General features: G+C 36.6%; 1 protein-coding gene across 3 annotated transcripts in view; it reads left to right on the plus strand.

Moving 5' to 3' along the window:
- The first annotated feature begins 297 nt into the window (after positions 1-297).
- Positions 298-23,301, plus strand: part of LOC131152134 (DNA topoisomerase 3-beta) — a 92,553-nt gene continuing 69,549 nt past the window's right edge. The window contains exons 1-5 of one of the 3 annotated variants that reach the window (XM_058103805.1): positions 298-471; positions 613-669; positions 10,877-10,980; positions 12,408-12,501; positions 19,347-19,446. In XM_058103805.1, the coding sequence (XP_057959788.1) occupies positions 451-471; positions 613-669; positions 10,877-10,980; positions 12,408-12,501; positions 19,347-19,446 (376 nt within the window). In that variant the 5' untranslated portion in view covers positions 298-450. Of the gene's footprint in view, positions 472-612; positions 670-10,876; positions 10,981-12,407; positions 12,502-19,346; positions 19,447-23,301 lie in introns of those variants that run through there. The other 2 variants (XM_058103807.1, XM_058103808.1) reach the window with 2 other exon arrangements.

The following is a 23,301-nucleotide window of genomic DNA, read 5'->3' on the forward strand; positions in this document are numbered from 1 at the left end:
ATGTTTTTTTGGTTTTTTTCTTTTACGAAGTGTCGAAACTTGAGGAATGGTTTCTCGAGAATGGTTCCCCTAAACTTTGGTCCCTCGAGAATAAATTCTAGATTGGGCCGTGGAATAATATTTTTAGAATGGTATCATTTTGAGAGAAAACTCGATGGACTTTGCACATGGGCAAAGTTATTTTTAAAATTTATTTTCTTTGGAAAATGAAAATTTATTTTCTCCCAAATATATATGATAATTTTATATATTTAATATATAATTATATGTATATATTTAAGGAAACATTTTTAAAACAAGATATTCTTATTCCAAAAAGATCAAAACGAGGCTTCAGCCAGCGGAACGGAAGGCCGCGTCAGCTGTCAGTGGAAACCGGTGAGTTCTGAGATTTCAGAAATGAAAAAAATTTAGGACTGAAAGGACCGGCTTCAACCGTCGATAGTCGCCATGGCCCCCAAGGTTCTCATGGTAAGAAACGAGTCCTTGATTCCTAACCGACACTCTTCTTTGTTTTCTGTTCCTGTTTATCTCTCAGATTCTCATCCTCTTAAACCTTTGGCCCTTTTTGCGCTTTCGTGCTCCTCGTGCTCTCTGTCGCTCTCTTTCCAGGTTGCAGAGAAGCCTAGCATCGCCCTAGCTATTGCTTCCGCGCTCTCCCATGGTCAAGTAATTTTTGAAACTCTTTCTTCTTATAGTTTTGTTTGGTTGCTGAGAAACCTGAGAAAATGAAAAAAATTGACCAGTCCCAAATTATAAGTTTTATGTTTATTTATGGAGAGCCGGAAACTCAGGTTGACTAAGTTGAATAGTTGCATTGTTTTTTTTTTCTGAAGTTTCTGACGATCCAAAATTATGTGAAAGCTGCTTCTCTTTTCCTCTTTCTTAGTGGATGGGCATTATCATTATGATTATTATTATTATTATTATTATTATTATTATTATTGTTGTTGTTGTTGTTGTTGTTTTTTTTTTTTTTGTTTTTGTTTTTTTGTTTTGTTTATATGTTTATAATAGATTAAAGTATTGATGTGTGTAATACAGCGGCTGAATAGTTGACCAATTTACATTAACCAATTCTGGATGTAGGATGACTGGTTTTTGAATAGTTGACCAATTTTTGTTTTAAAATGATGAAGGTTGACCTAGACTCGTTTATTCTTTGTCAGTTTTGGAGTATTGATGGTCCATGAATTAGATGTCTGATTATTGGGAAGAACCACTTTGAATTGCCTATTTCAGTTGTTCATCTTATGCAGTTCGTATGGGAGAGTTCATCTATTGAGCTTCTCTTGATATCTTGTTCATCTAAGAATCTAAGACTGAAATATTGGACACTTTCCTTGCGAGAAGTATTGCAAAGTCCACCTAAAGATTGGGTGTTCTTTCCCTCCTCTTAGGAGCTTTTGAGGGGGGGGGGGGGTGGGGGTGGGGGTGAGTATCATTATTTGGATGCCAGAGTAGCGTCCATTAGGGGGACTGTGTTGTAGGTGATTTGGGTTTGGGGACTGGTGGTTTTTGTTTATTCATGGACCCATGCTTTATCTTTTGTGGATCGCTTTTTTTGAGGACTTGGCTAGTCTATTTGGCCTTTGTAATCTGCATTGGGTGATGGTTGGGGATTTTAATACCATCTGGTTAGCGAGGAGGGGTTGGGGGGCTGGGGGTTCCTAGGGTAACTAGTAGCATGAGGACCTTTGATTCCATCATCTGGGATTGCAGGCTTTTAATGATGGCTATGGCTACATCAGTTGGGTAGTTCGGGGAGATAGGATCACTTCTTCCTATATTGACCACTTTCTATTCAACAATGAATGGGAAGACACCTTTTCGAATGTCACTTAGGATGTTATGGTAGATCACTGCCTAGTTCTTTTGGGTGCCAATCCCATTTATTGGAGCCCTACCCCTTTCAGTTTGAGAATATGTGGCTGATGCGTCCTTCTTTTAGGGAGTGCATTAAGACTTTGTTGAGGGACAATGTTTAGGTGTGGTTAGGTTTTGGATGTACAAGGAAGTTGAAGTCTATGAAAAGCAGCCTAAAACTTTAGAGTTTGGATTACAAAGTTTTCCGTGATTTGAAAGAGGAAAAAGTTTTGATTTTGAATAAGATGGAGTGCTTGGATGGGTGGGGGGAGTGCAGCTTGGTTGAGGATAGGGCTAGAAGGGGTCAGCTTTGTAATGATTTGGATGTGATCTATTTTAGGGACGGTACAAGCTGGAAATGGAAATCTGGGATAAAATGGTGAAAGAAAGGGATTGCAATACTAAAATTGTTTCACAAGGTGGCCAAGAGGAGGAGGAAGAACTTGATCAAGGAGTTAGAATTAGATGCGGGAAGTGTGGTGCGGGAATCTAAACAAATAGGAGAGGTGATTGTTGATTTCTATTGGAGATTGTACACCAAGAGTTGCATGAAGAGGTTGATGATGGAAGGTATTAATTGGAGCCTTAATAATGAAGATCTTGTTAGTTGGCTAAGAAGGCCTTTTGACATTGAAGAGATTGAGGGGATGGGGAGTTTTTGAAATGATGACTTCACCATGAGCTTATTCTAGGATAGTTGGGAGGTAATATGGAGGACCTGATGGACTTCTATGGTGAGTTTCACAAAAATGGGGTGGTGGGGATGAACGTGAATCCTACTTTTATTGCTCTCCCTAGGAAGGAGCATCCAAAGAGGGTGAGAGACTTCTGATTGAGCAGCTTGGTCACTAGTCTCCACAAAATCCTTGCCAAGGTTACATCTAAGACACTTTGGAGTTGTTAAGGAGGACAATTACTCTATAACAATGTCTTAATCCATGATATATAGATTCTAGATGTTGTCGTGGTTGCTATGATGTGGTGGAGGATGTGAGGAGGAGGGCAGGGAGTGGAGTCTTGCTCAAATTATACTTAAAAAGCCTACATGGTTAGTTGGAGTTTCTTGGATAATGTGTTGGCTTAGAAGGGATTTGGTGGGGTTTGGAGGAAATGGTAATTATTGTGAATAGCCTACTTAGGGAGTGGTTTCAGACCTCATGGGGTTCGAGGCGAGGGGCACTTTCTCCTCATTTCTCTTTACTCTTGCTGTGGATGTGCTGAGTTGGATGATTATGCATGCTTGAGGTCTAATTGTCATTTGGGGCCTCAAGGTAGGTAGGGAGGACATCGTAGTGTCCCACCTCCAATTTGCTGATGACACTCCTCTTTCTTGAAGATAGTGTTGCGAAAGTTTGTAAGACTCTTACTAAAATTCTTTGAGAATATTTTGGGCTTTAAGATCAACATATCTAAAAGTGGGGTAGCGAGTATTCAGTTAGGGAGGTCTGAGTTAGAAGGCTTGGTGGGCTGAGCTGGTTGTTCCATTTTGGAGTGACTTTGACTTATTTGGGTCTCCCCCTTGGTAGCAACCCTAATTGCACCTTGTATTGAACCCAGTGGTGGAGCAAGTGTGTAGCGCCCCGGCCTGTTATATGGCCCTAGAGTGCTACAACTCCTGTATAATACGTCTGTCTTTGATAAACATGCATATACAACCTGCCCTGAATAGGGATATACGGGTGATTCACACTAATCTGTAATCTTATGCACAACGGAAAACATAAACATTCATAAGGAATCTATAAGACAAACTTGAGTTTTCTAACCGTATCCTTAAATACATAAATCCATACTTAAAACATAATCAGTTCTTACAACCCCAAAAACGATTTAAACTGAGTCTATTACACATATTAAACACTTACGTAAGCTAAAATCAAAACGACCCTCCAAGTCCCCCTATCGACGAGGACCGACACCCTACAGGACCTGAAAGAAAGGTTGTATGTTGGGGTGAGATACTTCTCAGTAAGGTGGAAGATATTACATCAGTGTGTGACCACATGCGTTTATTTTAATTGAAAAGCAGATACATATAAGGAATATTCTCAATACTGTAATATAGGAGGTATATAAACATAATTCCTATGCTAGATGGTTTAGCATCATAACAAGCGAGAGTTCCCGGGGTTAGAGTAGGGTACAGGCCCATGCATTGTACAATCTCTCCGCCTGGTACTCAAACCTGTGACTTTGCCCATTTTAGTTTTCAAATCATAAATATGCATATTTAAAACACTGTCCAGCTTAGATACAATAATAACTACTACGAACACATTACCCCTTGGCTTACGGGTTGTGCAGTTTGCTATAGTCCGACTGGTATCACCTGGTCCATTAATCCACCAGTGGCCACTCCAATATCCAGCCAACTATCTCGATACCCACACTGAAAATCATTTGTGTGGTTGCACTGTATCCAATATATATATAGTAATGGAACCTCGCTTAACGTAGAGCTTTTTAAGGCTTTCTTGTAACGGTGAGCTTTTTAGGGCTCTCATATAACGGTGAGCTTTTTTAAGGCTCTGATATAATAATAGTAACAAGCCGCGGTTTCAAATATCATAAATACAATTTACGTTAAAACGAATTAACTTATTTCACATTCACAAATCACTTGTACAGTTCCTGTATTTTCACAAACTCATACAATCGCACTGTGGTATAAACCGGCACACACCCTCTCGGTTTAACCCTTTTTATGTATATAGCTCGGTATATAATCAACACCTGTTTTCCATATTTCTCACATAGTAAAATGGAACTCCAGTTCCCATAGTTCATATAAATATTAAAACAGATTCCCATATTTCAGTTCGTATCATATGTCACACTTGTTTGATCAAAAATTCGCTAGATGGTATATAACTCAATAAATAACATTTAAATGGAAAAAAAAGGATTCAAGCATCTCCTATGTTAATATTAATGCAAATAAAAAGGTTTTGAAAAATTTGGAGATCATACACCAAAACCCTTATTTTTACCAAAATCGTGAAATCGTAAAAATCTGCACTTTTATCCGGTGAAACTTCGCAAATAAGCAGTCATACCATACATATAAACATAAGCTAATTTTTTAGCAGTTTAGTTTTATAAAAAGACTGATGTAAACAAATCCCCTTACCTAAATCCTGACAATAGAAACATGAACGGATTGGTCCAAAACAATCACCCGAGATCCCCGAAACCTAAAAACCACAGAACATTACTTCACTATAATCTTGACTACTATAGAACTACCTAATCGAAAACGAAATCAGATCCTTACCTTACCTCGATTTTAGGGACAATCCCGAAAATCTTCAAAACGACGATCTGATCCACTATAACTGTAGAGTTTCCTCCCCTAATCTACGCAGAACCTTCCGATCGTAGAAATAGACGACGAACGGCGAAGGATCGTAGAGAGAGAGAGAGAGAACTCGCTGGTTCTAGAGAGAGAGAGAAAGCTTTTGGGTTTTCTTAACCTTTAAGCAACCAAAAATAATATTTATAAAGCCTTTGACCGAGGCAAATTCGTCGACGAGGCGGCGCCTTCGTCGACGAGCCATGTTAGATTTGGTGCAACCCCAAGAGGGAGGGTGAATTGGGTATTTAAAATTTAATGCCTAGGTTAACTGGTTTTGTCAACAGAACAATCCAACGTAGGGTCAGTCTACACAATTAACAAATAAACATACATGTGCGATAAAAGTGAAGTACGGAAATGTAAAGAATATGCACGATATGTTATTGAGGTTTGGCCAACTGTGCCTACGTCCCCGCCTTGGCCACGTCAGCACAAGGATTACCACTATAATGCTCACTTAAACGGGTGGAGCGGCACCTAATACAACCACGTCAATTCAAGGGGCTGACCTTAACCGACACGCCTTAACAGGATTGCGCACTTAGCTTTCCTAACCGGGTCTAAGCCAATTCGAGACTATTTCACAGGGTTAGTCTCCCTCTTCAGGCCCGTGCCTGGAATACAACCAATGTGTATAAAATGTGTACACGGAAATTCGCTTTTAGACAAGCAAATGTGTGCACCAATATAGCTCAATCAATAATGCAACACGAATGATATGTAAATATGCTCAGTGCTCTAATGTGTGCTAAACACTCAATCGCGTATAGATATTCAGTTCAGATCTAGAGTGTATATTCACGCAATATTTGAAACACGCTATGTGAATAAAACAATATCAGATTAGGGTTTCAAAATATGCTAAGCAAGTTCAAACAATCAAACTCAATAATGTATTCTAATATTCAAGGCACAATGGAGTTGTTTGAAGTACTAGCCCGTGCAAAGGATTTTTGCACACAAAATCTAGGTTTAGGTAACTAGCAACAACAATGCAAGAACCTCAACCCTCAAAGTCTTTTCACACTAGGTTTATCAAATGAAACCGGTGGAAGAACTTTAATGCTAAACTCTCGCAAAAAATCGATCAAACAATAATGTAAATGAGAGTTCTAGTGATTGTGATTAAGCACACTAGCCTTACAAGATACTCACAATGCTTTGGAGAAATCAAGAATGAAGAGTTTGTGAGTGTTTGAAAGTAGTATTTGGCTAATATAGGGTTTTGAAAGTTGAGAGAATTTTTGCCTTAATCAAGTTTGTCAATCCTTGCTAATGAAGACAAATGAAGGAGTATATATAGGCAAGGAGGAATTTTTGACCGTTGGGGACATAGTGGGTATAATTAAATTTGTTTAAAAGACCATTAAGAATATTAACCCTTTTTACCCCATTTAAAAATTCGGTAAAAATATTTTAACCCGCAAAGTTCGGGTGCCCGGCCAGAGGTTCGGGTGCCTGAGCAGACACAGTCAAAAATTTAACTTTTACAGGTTTGGGTGCCTGAAGGGTGAGTCTGTCGGCTGAAACAAAGTCAGTAGCGATTGTTCGATAGTTCGGGTGCCCGACTCATAGTTCGGTCAACCGAACTAGGCAATTTGGTCGCCCGACCCCACTTTTGAACGTAAACGTTCGGTTGCCCGAGTAGTTGAAAAAGTGTTCTGACAAGCTTTCGGGTGCCCGAGGAAGATACGTTCAAAATAGGTTCGGGTGCCCGAAGACCAAGTCAACATGTTGACTGGTTCGGTCGCCCGAATCGCTTTACACGACATAGATTCGGTCGCCCGAGCCCTCTCATCTTTTCCCATTAAGTTCATTTGAGCCTTATTTTGATTCCCTTGATTATGATAAGTGATATAGGGGACTCGTGTCCTTAGTGTAGGTACCTAAGGTCTAACTATGGTTGTTTTGAGCATACCTACCTACCATGCACAATGCAAGTTATTACAAACCATACAAGTGCACAGTTCATAATAAATTACATCCCAGAATGAAGAAATAAACAAATGAATACAAAATACAATACATAGATCTTCATTCTTTGGCACGAACACCGCACGCTATTATGATATGTCTTTTAGTCTTGAAGTGTGGACAAGGTGAACCTACATGCAATTCCCAATACAACCATTAGTACCAAGAGTATTTGTCATAATCAAAACTGGGTGTGACCTATAAGGTCAACAATCTCCCCCGTTTGGATGATGACAAATACTTTATACAAAAGTGGTTCTGTCAAGAAAGACTCCCCCTGACTTTATGCATAAAGATAATGAAAGTAATGGGTAATAAAAGATTAAGCAAAATTAAGCACAGTTTTACCCCACTTTTGCCATTTCTCCCCTTTTTGGCAACAGCAAAAAAGGTTAAGCAATAAGATGCGAAGGCAAAGTACGTCATTTAGACACAAGGTATATTGGAAAAAAAATCGGCAGCATGCCGTTTGAAAATAGAGCATTCCCAATCATAATCCTGTACCTAAGTGACCTGTTTGGAGTTTCCATACATGATATGTAGCAAATTTCAATTAAGTAATCCAAATTTCAATTAAGTAATCTAACAAAAACAAATAACTAAAACAGAGTGGCTGACCTACTCGATTCCTCTCCTCTATTACTTCATTAGCCCGTCCCCATCAAGGCCACAACAAAGGGAATTCAGACCCCGTTTGGAATTTCTTGAAAAGTAAGTACTTATTGTTAGAAGTACTTGTATAAGTTATAAGTACATTTGTCAATAAATAGTGCTTGGTTTACACTTAAATAAGTACTTATTTCAAAAACTACTTTTCCAAACTACTATGTTTTTATTTTTATTTTTTGAGGAAAATAAGTACTTTTTTGAGAAGTAGTCTAGGATTACTTATTATCAATACTTTTTCAGATAAGTACTTTTTTCATAATTGTACTTTTTCAAGAAAAGTACTTTTTCATTTTATGTTGAATTGTAATTTTGCTCCTCCATAACTTCATCCCATCAGTGCATCCCCACATTTCACACTGCCCACATGCAAGCCCCAAAGCCCACAACAATTGATATTTAAATAATATATATTTTTTCTATTTTTAATTTATACTTGCAAGTTGCAATGCTACAGTACAGTTATATTTTTAATTTTTTTGTTGATTTGGGTGGTTCTTTATGTTCTTGGGATTTTCACTTCAGGAGATCCTTGAATGATAGGGAAACAGAAGAATAATCCCCCATGTTAGTCTTGTTAGATAATTGTTGGGTAACTTTGGCAGTTGATGGTTGATCCTGGCCTTTGGATCCCTCGGGGTTTTATTCTTGCAAATCTTACTGTGAGTTCTTGACTAGCTCTGATTTTTCCCTTCCGCCATACCAAAGTTTTTGGAAGGCTAAAGTCCCCCCTAAAGCCAAAGCTTTTCTCTGGTTGGTTGTGCTTAATAGGATCAACCCTAATAATTTGCTGCAGATTAGGAGGCCTTTAAAGGCTCTCTCTCTAGATATGTCATATGCGTGCGCTTTGTTTTAATTGCTCAGAATCTGCTCCACATCTTTTCTTGCATTGTGATTTTGCATGGAGGGTTTGGAACAAGCTATTCAGTTATCTTGAGGAAAGTTGGGTTTGTCCAAAGACAGTGCAGCAGTTTTTGGCTACCTGTTTTGTTGATTTTGGTAGGGAAAAGAAAGGAACAGTGTTACGGAACTGTGCTGTACTTGTTGTACTTTGGGGCCTGTGGAAAGAACATAACACATGCATATTCTCAGGAAAGAAGATATCATTTTTGTTAGTGTGAGAGAAGATTCATTATTTGGCTTCTCATACCATTCTGCCCTGAGCTCAATCGAAAGAGACGAGGAAGAGATGTGGATAGAACATCATTCCTGAACCAAAGGTCTTTCTAGAAATAAATTCGAGAACCCTTGCCACCTGAAATTTAATGTGAGGAGTGAATAAAGGATAAATTTAAGAAATTGATCTCCATGGTCTCTTTGATGAACATCGCAAACTAACATTAGTATCTCACTCATTCTCGCCCAGCCCATAGTTTTAATATGCCAAAGGGAATAATCTTTTAGGGGAAAACACCATGACCAAGCTAAGAGAGTGATGTTTTAGGCATCAATTTTTTCCAAGACCCTGCCCTCCCTCCAATTTATACCTGTAAACCTCTTCCCACCTTACCAAATGATCCTGAAAACCCCTCAATTCCAGACCACAAGAAATCTCTCATTATTTTCTCAATATTATTAGAAATCTCCACTAGAATCTTGAAAATAGACAAATAATATAATGGGATACTAGATAAACAGGCCTGAGTAAGGGTAATTCTATCCCTAAGGGGAAAAAGTACCTCCTTCCAACCATGTAGCCTCTTGGCCACTCTTTCCATGACTGGGTTTTAAAACTCCTGCAGATCTAGGAAAAAGCCCATTTTTCCCCAAAGTACATGGAGGATACCCAAAGTACATGTTAAAGGAATAACACTGGGGATCACTCCATCAAACCCTAGCATCCAGCCCTGAACTGCAAGACTTGTCTCTGACATTTGCTGCAGCAGGAGGAAACACTGGCTGTAACCGCTCCTCCCATCTCTTAACCACCTCAACTGAAACATCAGCCACCACTTTTTATTGGATGATTACCCATTGATTTCCTTCACCACATGTGGCCAACCTTTTAAGGCATACATTCCAACCTAACAGCTTAAGCTTTTGGGCAAAGTGGTAATCTATCATGGTTTTGAGCTATGGCTGCTAGGAGGTCCTAGGTTCTAGTTTTGTTGCCCATCTTTATTGTTTGTTTGTCAAGAATTATCTTATTCCTTTGTAATGGGTGTTGTTTATCATATGTTTATCTCTCCATGTGTAGGAGAGTGTTAAGGCTCGATATACATTGTTGGCCCAAAACCTAGCAGTTTAAGCTTTTAGGTGAAGTGGTTATATAATACAATGAAATTCTCTCCTCACAGTAGATCTCTCCACGTGTAGGAGAGTGTTAAGGTTTGATATACATTGTTGGCCCACAACCTTGAAGCTTAAGCTTTTAGGTGAAGTGGTTATATAATACAACGAAATTCTCTCCTCAAGGTAGATGCACCTGGCATAGGATCGTTGGACATCTCATCATCCGCTAACAACCACAACACTTCATCAAATTATTGCCATTGAAAACCCTTTAGATCCTCAGGCACATAAACGAAATGCCTTTTCCCCTTCAAACTCCTCTCTAATTCTAAAAGTCTTCCACTCTGTCAATTGGTGAATCATTCAATTACAGAACTTCCCCAAGCATTTTTGACAGAAAAGCATTCCAAAGGGACAAAGGTAGATGAAATAAGCTCCAAACACCAGTGAACAACCATCAAAGAAATTGGTTAATGCGAGGATTTCACTCTAGCATGAAAATGAAAAACCCCATTCCTGAGCTTGAAGAACTTGCCTCTCATCTGGACCGACTTCCACTTGAGATCCTCTGCCATTACAGCTGGAGAACTCCATTGTCAGCAGGGGAGAATGCAAAGTGAGGGAGGAACAGTCAGATAGAGAGCATATTCACACTGATCAATATCCTTATCACAATTGTTACCCCATATACTTGTGTTCTTTATTTTTGATTGTTATTTATTTTATTTGAGTGCCATGTTCAATGGTACCATTGGCTTACAACTTGTTACTTGCTTGGTACAGATGTTTACAAGGAAAAGCAGTACAGATGTCCATGAATTTGATGGAATATTCATGGGACTTCACGCTCATTGTAAAGTGACATCCGTCATTGGTCATGTTTTCAGGTCACTCTTTAAATTTGTAGATATTATTGGTAGAAGCAGCCTTATTTTTTTGATATGAAGAATGTTGTGGCTTTGTTTCTTTTATCTTCGTATTCAATATTTAATTTGAATTTAGATTGGTTCCTTTATTAGTCTTTTATTTATGTCCACATGTCTTCTTGAAAGGAATCTCTTTCTCAACTTTATTGTGAGATTCACAGTTCGCAGCCCCATTCATATTTATTTGCCATTCATATTTATTTTCTTACTTGAGTAGGACTAGGAGCTGAAATGTGGGACTGTAGAGGTCATACCCAAAGCAATTATTTTGTCATTTTGGATCTATTGCCTACATAGAATAAGGTTTAGAGCTTCTTAGATTTATCATGGATGGTGCTTTTGGAGATTGAGGAAAGCCAGCTAGGAGCTGTGTTGAGAGGTTGGGGCCTTTGGTAACCAGCTCTAGCTTTGTATAGGATGTGAAGAGGTTGGGTTGTCTATTTTATGAATGTACATATGCACAAATGTGTGGATGGTAAGGTTGCTCTTTTTTTACCGATTGGTCACGAGTTTGAGTCCAAGGAAACAGCCTCTCTACATATATGCAGGGGTAAGGCTGCGTACACTGTGATAAACCTCCCCCTACCCTTGCAAAGGGGGAGCCTTGTGGCTTGAGATCACTTTTTTTTTACATGTATAAAAATGTACGCAAACACACACGGAATCATGCGTTGCCAGTTTATTTTAGTCGTATAAGAATGGGTTGGCCATGGGTCCATTGTGTGTGTGTGTGTGTGTATTTATTTTTATTTTTATTTTTATTTTTTATTTTTGGATTTGGGGCTTTTCGGAAGGGAGGGAGTTGTTAAAACTTGTCTTGAACTTGAATGAGCATATAATGTTTAAATTTAAGTTCATATCAACTGTGGGTTCTTTAAATTTGAGCTTGAATCTTTTGATCAATGCTCAATTTGGTTATTTTGTTCATATATGTATACTTACTAAATAATACTAAATCTATTTTATAATAAGCATATGCATTAAATATATTATGTATTATATAATATATAATATGGAGTGAGCTGAGCTCAAGTAGCTGGCAGTTGACTTGTCTCAGTTACAGGTATACTCTCTGCTTTGTAAAATGTGAACAAATGCTCATTTTTTGTTAATTTTTATTTTTTATTTTTTTGTTGTTATTCTTATGACAAGATTTATTTTTGTTGAGCTTGGTTAGGTAACCTGGACAATATATTGTGTGCCTAAATTCTTTACAAGATTATAGAAAGTGCCATCTGATGGTCCATTGCCTTTAAAGAGCTGTGGTATTTCACCCAGTTGCAATATTAAAATTTATTTAGTACAGCTGTTGAAGATTCGTAAGGCCAGCCTTATCAATCTACTGGGTTTGGATTTTGAATGTGACATTTTTATTTGCACAAATTTAGTGTAGATTTTCCGGCAACATATCAAGATTGGACAATCACGGATCCCCTTGATCTTTTTGGAGCTCCGATTGTTAAGGCAGAATCAAACCCAAAGGTATCCCATTTTTTCTACTCTGTTTGCCTTGCTTTATTCTTCCCTTCCATATTTGATGTTCTCGGAAAATTAAAAAAAAGGCTATGGTGTGCTAAAGCTCTTGTTTTTAAAATTAGAAGGTTTATTTATTTATTTATTTATTTTTCAAATAGATAATGATGACTTGTACTTTGATTGATAGAAGCCTCATTATGCGACACCAAAATGAAAGAGTTCATGTACATTTGTCACCATTGGCACCATATGGCAATTCTGTGCTAATTGTTGCTAGATTGAGAGTTTGTGGTGAAATAATGTTTTGACAATCGTGCTGGATTATGTACACTGTTGATGTTTCTAAATGATGCATGATATTTTAGAGCTGATATGAACGACATTACAAAAACAGTGTAAGGTCAATGTTAATGCCAGTTTGTGCTTGTGCTTAAAGCTCAGTTAAATGTGAGGTTAATTGACGCAGAGCAAAACCATTTTATGATTTTAAGATGTAGTTGTCCCACTTGGGCTCACAAATGGTCAGGCAATAAAGGCTTTAGTCCTGCTGTGGTAGATAATGTGGTTTCTTGATGTCTACACTGCTCAACCATAATAACTCAATGATATTCACTTCTTCTGCTGCTTCTGCTATTATTACAATTCTACTGTTATGTAGGACAAGAAGCTAGACTTTGGGAAGATCCATGTTGAAGAATAATCAAGAAGAATTGGGTTTAGAGATTGTGGTAGATTGTTGGTTTGTAATTTCATGTTGTTTTAGGGTTATATGTGTAATTTCATTGTTAGAAGCTTTCTTATAAATAGTGTGTGAAAGCCATGTTGTAAGTAGTCATTGATGAATTTGAATTGAGCTGAATGTGTGATTCCCCTACATATCTCATCTCCTCTCTTCCTTTTTCCTTCTCCTGTCCTCCCTTCTGTCTCTCATGGCTGCAGATCCTTGATGCTGCTTTTGCATCAAAGATATTTAGACCTGCAGCATGATATTTTGGCGGTGGACACAATACAATGAATGCAAGCACGATAATGGCACGACACGCTAGAAATTGCCGCTGCCAGCATAAAAAATCAGGTTTTATTGCTCCATTTGTGAATTTTCAAAGTGAATTTGTTTCATGTCAGCATGATACTCAAGATCAAAGGTGATTGAAGATCTTGAAAATTGTGAGTCATGTTTATGGTTTGGCACGAGAAGATTGAGAATTGTGGGCAAGTGTGTTAAGGACTTTTGGTGATATATAGTTGTAGTGTAAAAAAAATGGGCTGCCTGGTGCACAAAGATCCTGCATATGCAGGGTTTGGGAAAGGGGTGGACCATGATGGATTTATAGTAAGCAACCTTACTTTGTATTTTTGCAAGAGGCTGTTTACACGCCTCAAACCTGTGACCTACAAGGTCCAGGTGACATGGCGACAACTTTACTGTCGCTGCAATATATATATATATATATATATATGTATAAAATTATTGGAAAAAAGAATTCCATTTATCATTCTTTGGGCATAGTGCCAAGCTTTCTTTTTGGAGTGTGGACAAAATGTTTGCAATATCATTATTGATGGAAGATGTCCTATCAGCTATGAACGTGGACTCTAGAAATGGAGTCACGCGTATGCAACTCCGTCTGGAACCCCACCCCAAGATTTTTGGTTCCTATCCAAATGGGTGATTATTTGGCTATGTTTGGTGTAATATCATACCCATGAATGTTGTCTATGCACTCCTTGGTTCTCCTTGGTCAGATGATTTTGGTGTGACTCAAGGACATGAGAACACATAATGGCAAGAAAATCATTTTGAAGCCTTCTCTACCAACAACCCAAGATAGAGAATTTGCCAAAGTTAATCAACTTGAAGACATTACAAGCAAGGAAATGAATGTGTTTGAAGACATCCAAAATCTTTCAAAAATTCCTATTGTAAAGTTTGTCATCCTTGATGAGTTCATTGATGCCAATTCTCAAGTCAAGTTTATGGTGCTGTTAATGGAGTGTTGTTTCTTGCATCACTCAAGCTCCGGATTTCGAAGATTCCACGTTTACTTCTTGCTTCTAATCCTCCAACATTTCATAATTTTTTGATAATAAAAGAAAAGATTTCATTGATAAGAGAAGAATTTACACAAAGGAGAAAAAGACTCTCCCTCCAAAAATCTGGAATAATCTAGAAAAAAAAAAAAAAAAAAAAAACCCAAAATCAGAGCAAAAGATTCCTCCATTCTCCTTGAACCTCCGGAAAACTAACGCCCTTAAAGCAACTAAAGCCAGCACAACATAAAGAGGTCAGGTAATGAAAAAAAACAAGAACAAACCCAAATTCAGGGAAAAAAAGATACTTTCATTCTCTTTGAACCTCCAAAAAACCAATTCTCTTAAAGCAACTGCAGCCAGCACAACATAAAGAGGCCAGGGAAAGGAAAAAAAAACAAGCAAAAGATTCCTCCAATCTCTTTGAACCTCCAAAAAACTAACTCTATTAAAGCAACTGAAGCCAGCACAACATAAAGAGGCCAGGTAATGGACCTTCTCCCATACCTGCTGCCAATCCCCTCTCCTTCCTACTTTTAAACCCCTCAAAATAAATAGACAACAATTCCTCCACCGAATCTGAGAAAACCTAAGATTCTCCCATCACACCAAATAACTTATTCGATATTCTCCAAACATAATTACAACATAAGAACATATGAGGTGCTGTTTCAAAATTCAAATAACATAGCATGCTTTTTAGGATCCGGTGGTGGAGAGACTGTTCAAGCGGTTAGACGGGTGGAAGGGTGCCCGCCCTTTTTTCTCTAGGAGGGAGGATCACTCTAATTAAGACTTGTCTTTCTAGTATTTCGTTGTATTTTCTGTATATTTTTTTAAATTCGAATTGATAGTAAGATTGAGAGAATTATGAGAGATTTTTTGTGGTCAGGGTTGGGGGTTTTAAGGATCACTAGTGAATTGGGAAGTGGCTTGTAGGAAGGACTAAGAGAGAGGGTGGTTTGGGTCTTGAAAATTTAGTGTCTAAGAACACGGTTCTTTTGGCTAAGTGGCTTTGCCTGTTTCCATTAGAGGTTTCCTCCCTATGACATAAAGTTATCAAAAGTAAATTTGGACTTGATGGGAATGGGTGGGATACTAATTTAGGTTCTAGATGTTCTTCTAAAAGTCCGTGGAACGCTATTTCCCGGATTTACCATTTTTTGTTTCCCACACCAAATTTGTGATGGGTAAGGGATGCAACATTCGTTTTTGGAAAGATAAGTGGTTAGGGAATGTTGTTTTGGCCACCTCTTTTCCTTGCTTATTTAGTTTGAGCTCAGGGCAAAATGATCCTATTTCTTCTTTTATTGCAGATTTGGGCGGTCCACTACCTTCTTGAGATTTTTCGTTTTAGGAGAGCCTTGAATGATAGGGAAACTATTGAATTATCTTCTTTGTTGGTCATGTTGAACAACTGTAGGATGTCTTCCAAAGGATGATAGTCGATCTTGGTTGTTAGATTCCTCCGGTGTTTTTTCGTGTAAATCTTTCTTTGATTTCTTGGTTGGTACCAATCATTCCTTTCTGCTCTACAAAGTAATCTGGAAGGTCAAAACCCCCCATAAAATCAAAGCGTGTCTTTGGTTGGTTGTGCTTAATAGAATAAATACTAATGACTTGTTGCAAATAAGGAGACCTTTAAAGGCTCTATCTCTCGATATATGTATGCTTTGTCTTGATTGTTCAGAATCTATTTCTCATCATTTTTTTTGGGGATTTCAGATTTCATTAAGGAGATCTCTTCTCTCTTAATTGTACATACTTTCTTTATCTAATAAATTTCTTTTTCCGTAAAAAAAAAAAAAAAAACCAGAGCACGCAAACATTTGAAGATAAGGCCACCAAAGGTCTCCTAATCAGCTACAGTTGTTAGTATTGATTTTATTAAGCACAATCAGTCAAATGAAAGCCTTAATTTTTGGTTTTTGAAAAGAAAGTTTTGGGGGGGGGGGGGGGGGGGGCGCTTTGGCCTTCCAAATAAATGAATATAGGGGAAGACAAGAATTGGAACGGGTCAAAAAATCAAAAAATGATTACAAGAATTCACCCCCGCATGATCCAAAGCCCAAGACCAAGTATCCCTAGCTGAAGAAAGATGACAATTGTTCAATAACGACAACAAGGAGGAAAGTTCCCATAGCTCTCTATCATTAAGAGATCTTCTGAAATGAAAGTTTGGCATTTCAAAATTCGAGGCTGAATTTTTTCTAATTGGAGGAGATTTGATGTAGGACAAGAAGCAAGACATTGGGATGATCCATGTTGGTGAGCAAGTACGAAGAATTGGATTAAGGGATTGTTGGGTTTAGTTAGTAGTTAATTGTGTGTTTTTATAATTATTTGTATTTGGGGGCTTGTTTGCGATATTTGTGTATCTTAGGGTCGGTTTGTAACTTCATGCTGTTTTAGGGGTATATGTGTAATTTCATAGTTAGACGCTTTCTTATAAACATTGTGTGAAAGCCATGTTGTAAGCAGTTGTGATGAATTTGAATTGAGTTGAATGTGTGATTCCCCCTCCTCTCTCCTCTCTCCTCTCTTTCTTCTTCTTTTTTCCCCTCTCTTCCCTTCTATCCCTCATGGCTCAGACCCTTGATGTTGCCCCTGCATCATATTGTCATGATTGTTTTGTTAAACTTAACACGTTTCATTAACCAATGCTGGAAATGAAATTATGGTATTTTCATTATATCATTATTGAATTTCCTCACTTAAAATTTCTTTTGAAATATGAAGCCAGAGATGTCTATTTTGATGGTTATCAACCCTTTTTTTCTTCCCTCCTTTTCATTGTGTTTCTGAGCTCCTAGGCTATGATGAAGTTATCATTCATCTGCTTTCCTGGGCTTGCCTAAGGAAAGGACGAAGAAGTAACCACAGAATCTTCTTATTTGCAATCTAAATGTGGAACAGTTTTCAAGTCCTTCAATGATTTGGACAAAACATGAACAAGACTAACTATTGGTTATTGTTGTCATCTTCTAGATTGGGACAGCCACTCTATATGCTTTTATTTGGACTGTTGACGCAGATAGGAAATCTATAATGGTTTAATGGGCGAGGGAACAGATTGAGCAGATCTCATAATTTGCAAAGAAAAAGTCATCTTGTTTGATGCTACACAGAATGAATGCTATTGCGTCCGAGAACAACTGAAAATATTTTGATCTGCGAAATAGGGTAATCCATGGATAAGTAAGAACTCTTAGGATTTCTGACTATCTTTTATTTACAAGGCTTTTATCAAAAAGTTGGGTACATTTTGACAAATGGGCGGAGTTATTCTGTGCGAGTTTTTAACTGGCGGGGCTTCATGATTGTGATCACTCTTTAAAACTCTGGACAAATGGGTAAGACTTAGCATCCTGGAAGGGTTAAGTCTGATGAACAGAAAAATGAGGGAGGCTTGTGATGGATTTGCAAGGACTGTGGTTCTTTTTTTTCTAGGCCCGATTAGGACTATGGTTCTTGCAATATCAGTGAAGTAGATGCACTGGAAACTTGGAGATGGACAATTAGTCTTCGAAAGGCTTTCTTAAAGGCCAAAATATGTGGTGAAATACGGGAGCTTCCCTCGTTAGAAATGGAGTTTCTTCAATGAGCCTTGCCCGGGCACAATTTGGCAGGGAGCTGAGCTCGTGCGACAATTTGAGATTGATGCTCCAATTCAGATGAATTCATCAACAGTGTCAGAGGGAATTAGAAGCATGACATCTAGGAGGGACAAAATTTTTGTGACGTCTTGTGCGCTAAACTTGTTTTGTAGGTGGAGGTGGGGACTCAGGCTTTGGTGCCTTTAGGCTTGATTTTCTCAAAGTTCTGAAAGTTTGGGCAATTCTGAAGAGAATCGGCTTGAACAGTTAGATGGGGGAATTATTAGTAATATTTGGCCAGGTAGAGGAAGGATTAGGCTATGCTTTTGATTTTTCAGTGGCGTAGTGGCGTTTACTTTGATGGTGTGGGATACTAGTTTGGTAACTAAGATTGACTGCCTTCAGTTTTTTTTTTCCCCTTCTTTATTTGTGTTGCACTGTTGCTTGAAGTTTAGGGGAGGAGCAGAGGTGGTTTATCTCAGCCTACGGTCATAATAGGCCTACATTGCACTCAGTTTTAGTAGGAGTTGTTTGTTGTGTTTGGGTTTTGCTATCCTAGGTGTGTGGTTGGAGGAGACTTCAATGTTGTTAAGTGTTAAAGCTTGATATATGTTGTTGGTTCACAACCTAATAGCTTAAGCTTTTAGGTAAAGTGGTAATTTAACATGGTATCAGAGCTGGTTAGTAGATTCTATTCTTGTTGCCTGCGTTTATTATGTGCTGTTTAAAAAATTATTGTATTCCCTGTAATGGGTGTTGTTTATCTTGTGTTTGCCTCAACACATGCTATTGGGCTGCATGTGCGGGAGAGTGTTAAAGCTTGATATACATAGTTAGTTCACAACCTAACAGCTTAAGCTCTTAGGTAAAGTGGTAAACTAACATTAAGTTTTTGGCTGAGGAAGAAAGGTGTGAGATTTTCTTTCAGTATGCTGAATTTGATAGATGTTTAGTGCGTGTGAGCCGCGAGATATTCCTTTGCAAAATGCTTTTTCACTAGTGGGATTTTCTATTCTCATTTTATGATTTAGCCTCCCATTGAATATTACCTTCTTGTGAGTTTGAAACTTTGAATATATCCTTAAAAAACTATGGCAGAAATATTACTTTTTATTTCCTACATATTAATTATGTAAGACTTCTTTTTCCCTGCATATTATTGATCCTGTAGATTCCAATATCAAAAATTGTCTCTGACATTTTATTTTTTTTGTTTGGACCAAGGCTCATATTTCTAGGCATTTAAATCAAGAAGCTCGTGGTTGTGGTCATTTAGTATTATGGTTGGATTGTGATCGTGAAGGGGAAAATATATGTTTTGAAGGTAACATTTCTTCCATACTTTCGGTTGCTCTATATATGCTGTTTTCCGTGCAATGGTTAAATCTGTAATGTTTGGCCCTTATGATAAATGTATTATGTTTGATAATGATATATTAACAGGAGACTCAGGGCTTATATATATGGTAAAGAAAGAAATTTATAATAAAAAAGGAAAGGAATAATATTGAGAATGCTTCACATTTTGCGTTCGGTAGCAAGATTTAACTTTATGTGTCACCTTGATTTTCTTTCCTTTTTGAATTGGAAAGGAGCTCATAATTTGTCAACACACTGGGAATTTCTATTAAAAAAAGTTAGATATTAGTATAACTAAAAAAAAATCAATTTTTTTTATATGTACAAAATTGAGAATAGGCACTTATTATCTATGAATTAGTTGAATAGTGATCATGTGAAGTAGACAACTGAAAGATTGTTTATTACTCATAAATACAACAGAGGAAGATGTGCAGAATTTATTTTTTGTTACAATGATTGCTGTGCTGTGTAGAATAATCTATGAAGTCATGATTTGTGACATTTGAGGTTATTGAAAAATTTGAGGTGGGTAGACTTGTTTCCAACATAGAGGGGATTAGAATCTTTCATATTCAATTTGTGGATAATAAACTTTTTCTTCCACCTCCAATTTTGTTTTCAGAAGGTTTAAACTTGTTAAATTTTATTGCAAAACAATTCTTGTTGATATTAACTTGGTTGAAAAATTGAATATATTAAGCTTTTTCTTTGGAGGGAAGGGGACAAAAAGACATAGGAATATTAGTTGTCATGTTGCTTGCAAATTATGTTGTTTATGTGTATTATCAAATTGACCCCTTTTTTTTTTTTCTTCTTGAAGTGACTATTGAGTCTCCCATGTAAAGCAGTCTTGTATAAAGTCAACAATCATGTTGCATATCTTGAACTCATTGTGTAATGGAAGAGCATCATTATGAAGGATTTATTTTGAAGAGCATATTGCTTCATTTATTAAGTACTGCACTTATTTCGAACTTGGGTGCTGAAAGCTTGTTTCATGTATATTATAAGTCGGGTTGTACACAGTTTTGTGCTCCAGTCACAATTTACAAAAGCATGAGCTCTGTAGGACAATTTGTTTTGTATAATCATGGAAGCCACATGCATGGGACTACCTATATTTGCAACTCTTGACTCTCACTTCTCTGCATTATGGATGTTACATGAAATTGGATATATTTCCTTGCATCTGATCAGATTGGGAGAAAAAAGCCATATGGTGTTGAACTGGCTTCAAAAGAGTATTGGGGTCAAATGATTGGTGATGCTGCACAATAAATTCATGGGTGAACATCACTCTTTATGTGCCATTTATATAATTTTATGAAACTTAATTGACAGATTGTCCCATATTATAACCATTTAGCGAGTAAGAGGTTTGAAGCAAGATTGAAGTCGGTGCATGTGAAAAATAGAGAAATTTTCTGTTTGCTGTTTCTGGTTCTGCTGAAGTTAGCAAAGGTGGATTGTAATTTTATAATTTTCAGGGACGGAGTTATAATTTTTATGTTTTTGGGGAAGAGATATATTTTTCACAATTTTAAAGTTATTTCTTGGGCTATTAAGGATCGTTTAGAACCACTTTTGCAGAAGTGCTGAATTTAATAAGTGTTCATAGTAAGTTCTGAACTAAAAAAGTGCAGAAAATTATAAGTGGTGTTTAGTTGTGTTTAAAATAAGTGGTATTTGGATACTTACTTTTATTTAGGGCGCTATAGGATTATTTTAAATATATTTTTAAATTTAAAAATATTTAATATTTTTTAATTAACAGTTCCATTAATAAATATTTTAATTATTTTTAATTAAAAATTAAATATTTTCTATTAAATAAAATAATATAAGATTATTATTTTCAATTAATCATAATCTTGTTATTAATGTACATTTATAATATATTACTATCATATTAATTTATGATGAAAATAATATTGTTAATTAAATTAAGAAATTTAATTTATTTAATATTAATATCAATTAATAGATAGCTCTTGTTTAATTTAGAATTGAATTAATAATTAATATGTTGTAATACATAGTAAAATAATAAATAATTGTTTAAAAATATATTTTGATAAAATATTAATATTTTATGATTAAAAATTAAATGGTACAACAACAACAATAAAACCAAGCCTAAGTCCCACTAGGTGGGGTCGGTTATATGAATCATTTTCCGCCAATTTACGCGATCATGGACCATTTCTTTTGATAGATTCAGGAATATTAAATCCTTACTCTATCTCCTCCCAAGTTATTTTAGGTCTACCCCTACCTCTTCTATTGCCCTTCACAGTAACTAACTTACTCTTCCTCACCGGTACACTATGTGGCCTACGTTGTTAGTGTCCATACTATTTGAGTCGTCCCTCCCTTATCTTATCTTCTATAGGAGCTACACTTAACTTACTGCGAATATGTTCATTTTTTAATTTATCTTTCAATGTTATACCACTCATCCATCTAAGCATTCTCATCTCAGTAACTTTTACTTTTTGGATATTATGTTTCTTCTTTGCCCAAGATTCCAATTCATATAGCATAGCTGGTCTTATAACTGTCGTATAAAACTTCCCTTTCAATTTTAAGGGTATTCTACGATCACAGAGCACACTTGAAGCATTTCTCTATTTTACCCAGCCTGCTTTAACTCTATGCATTACATCATCTTCAATTTCTCCTTCAGCCTGCATAATGGATCCAAGGTATCGAAATCTTCAAGTGTGATTTATTTCTTCATCATCAAGTTTAACTTTGTCTCCAATATTCCTCCTATCACTACTAAAATTACATTTCATATATTCTGTCTTATTTCTACTTATCTTAAAGCCTTTAGATTCCAAAACTTCTTTTCATAATCCTAACTCAATCTCTACTTTGTTCTTAGTTTCATCAATTAATACAATATCATCTGCAAACAACATACACCATGGAACCTCGTTTTGAATACTCTTAGTCAATTAGTCCATCACTAAAGCAAAAAGATAAGGATTCAAAGCAAATCCTTGATGTACACCTATGCTGATTGGAAATTCTCTAGTTTCTCCATCTATAGTCCTTACACTAGTCATTACTCCATCGTACATATCCTTAATGACATCAGTATACCTACTACATATACCATTTTTTTTTTTTTTCCTGAAACCCTCCATAGAACTTCCCTAGGTATCCTATCATATGCTTTCTCAAGGTCAATAAATATCACATGCAAGTCCCTCTTCTTTTCCCTAAACTTTTCTATTAATATTCTTGAAAGATGTATAGCTTCTATGGTAGATCTCCCAGGCATAAAACCAAATTGATTTTCTGAGACCTTCGTTTCTAACCTTAATCTTTGTTCAACTACCATTTCCTATAGTTTCATTATTTGACTCATAAGTTTAATTCCACGATAGTTATTACAATTTTGAATATCTCCTTTATTATTGTATATAGGCATTGAAGTGTTTTTTCTCCATTCATCTGGCATTTTCTTAGTTTTTATAATTGTATTAAATAAATTAGTTAACCATATAATTCTGTTATCACCTAAGCAATTCTAAACTTCAATTGGGATGTTATCTGGTCCCATAGATTTCCCATTTTTCATATTTTTTTAGTGCAAACTTAACTTCGTTAACTCTAATTTTGCGAATAAATCTCATATTTTTAGTCTTTTCCTCATTTGACAATTCTAAGTTTAAGCCTTTTATTTGGTTTTCATTAAACAACTTACTAAAGTAACTTCACCATCTTTCTTTAATGTCTTTTTCCTTAACCAAGACAATATCATTCTCACTTTTTATACATGTTACATTTCCTAAGTCCTTACTCTTCC

The sequence above is a fragment of the Malania oleifera genome, chromosome 3, assembly GCF_029873635.1.
Source record: "Malania oleifera isolate guangnan ecotype guangnan chromosome 3, ASM2987363v1, whole genome shotgun sequence".
Classification (NCBI taxonomy): domain Eukaryota; kingdom Viridiplantae; phylum Streptophyta; class Magnoliopsida; order Santalales; family Ximeniaceae; genus Malania; species Malania oleifera.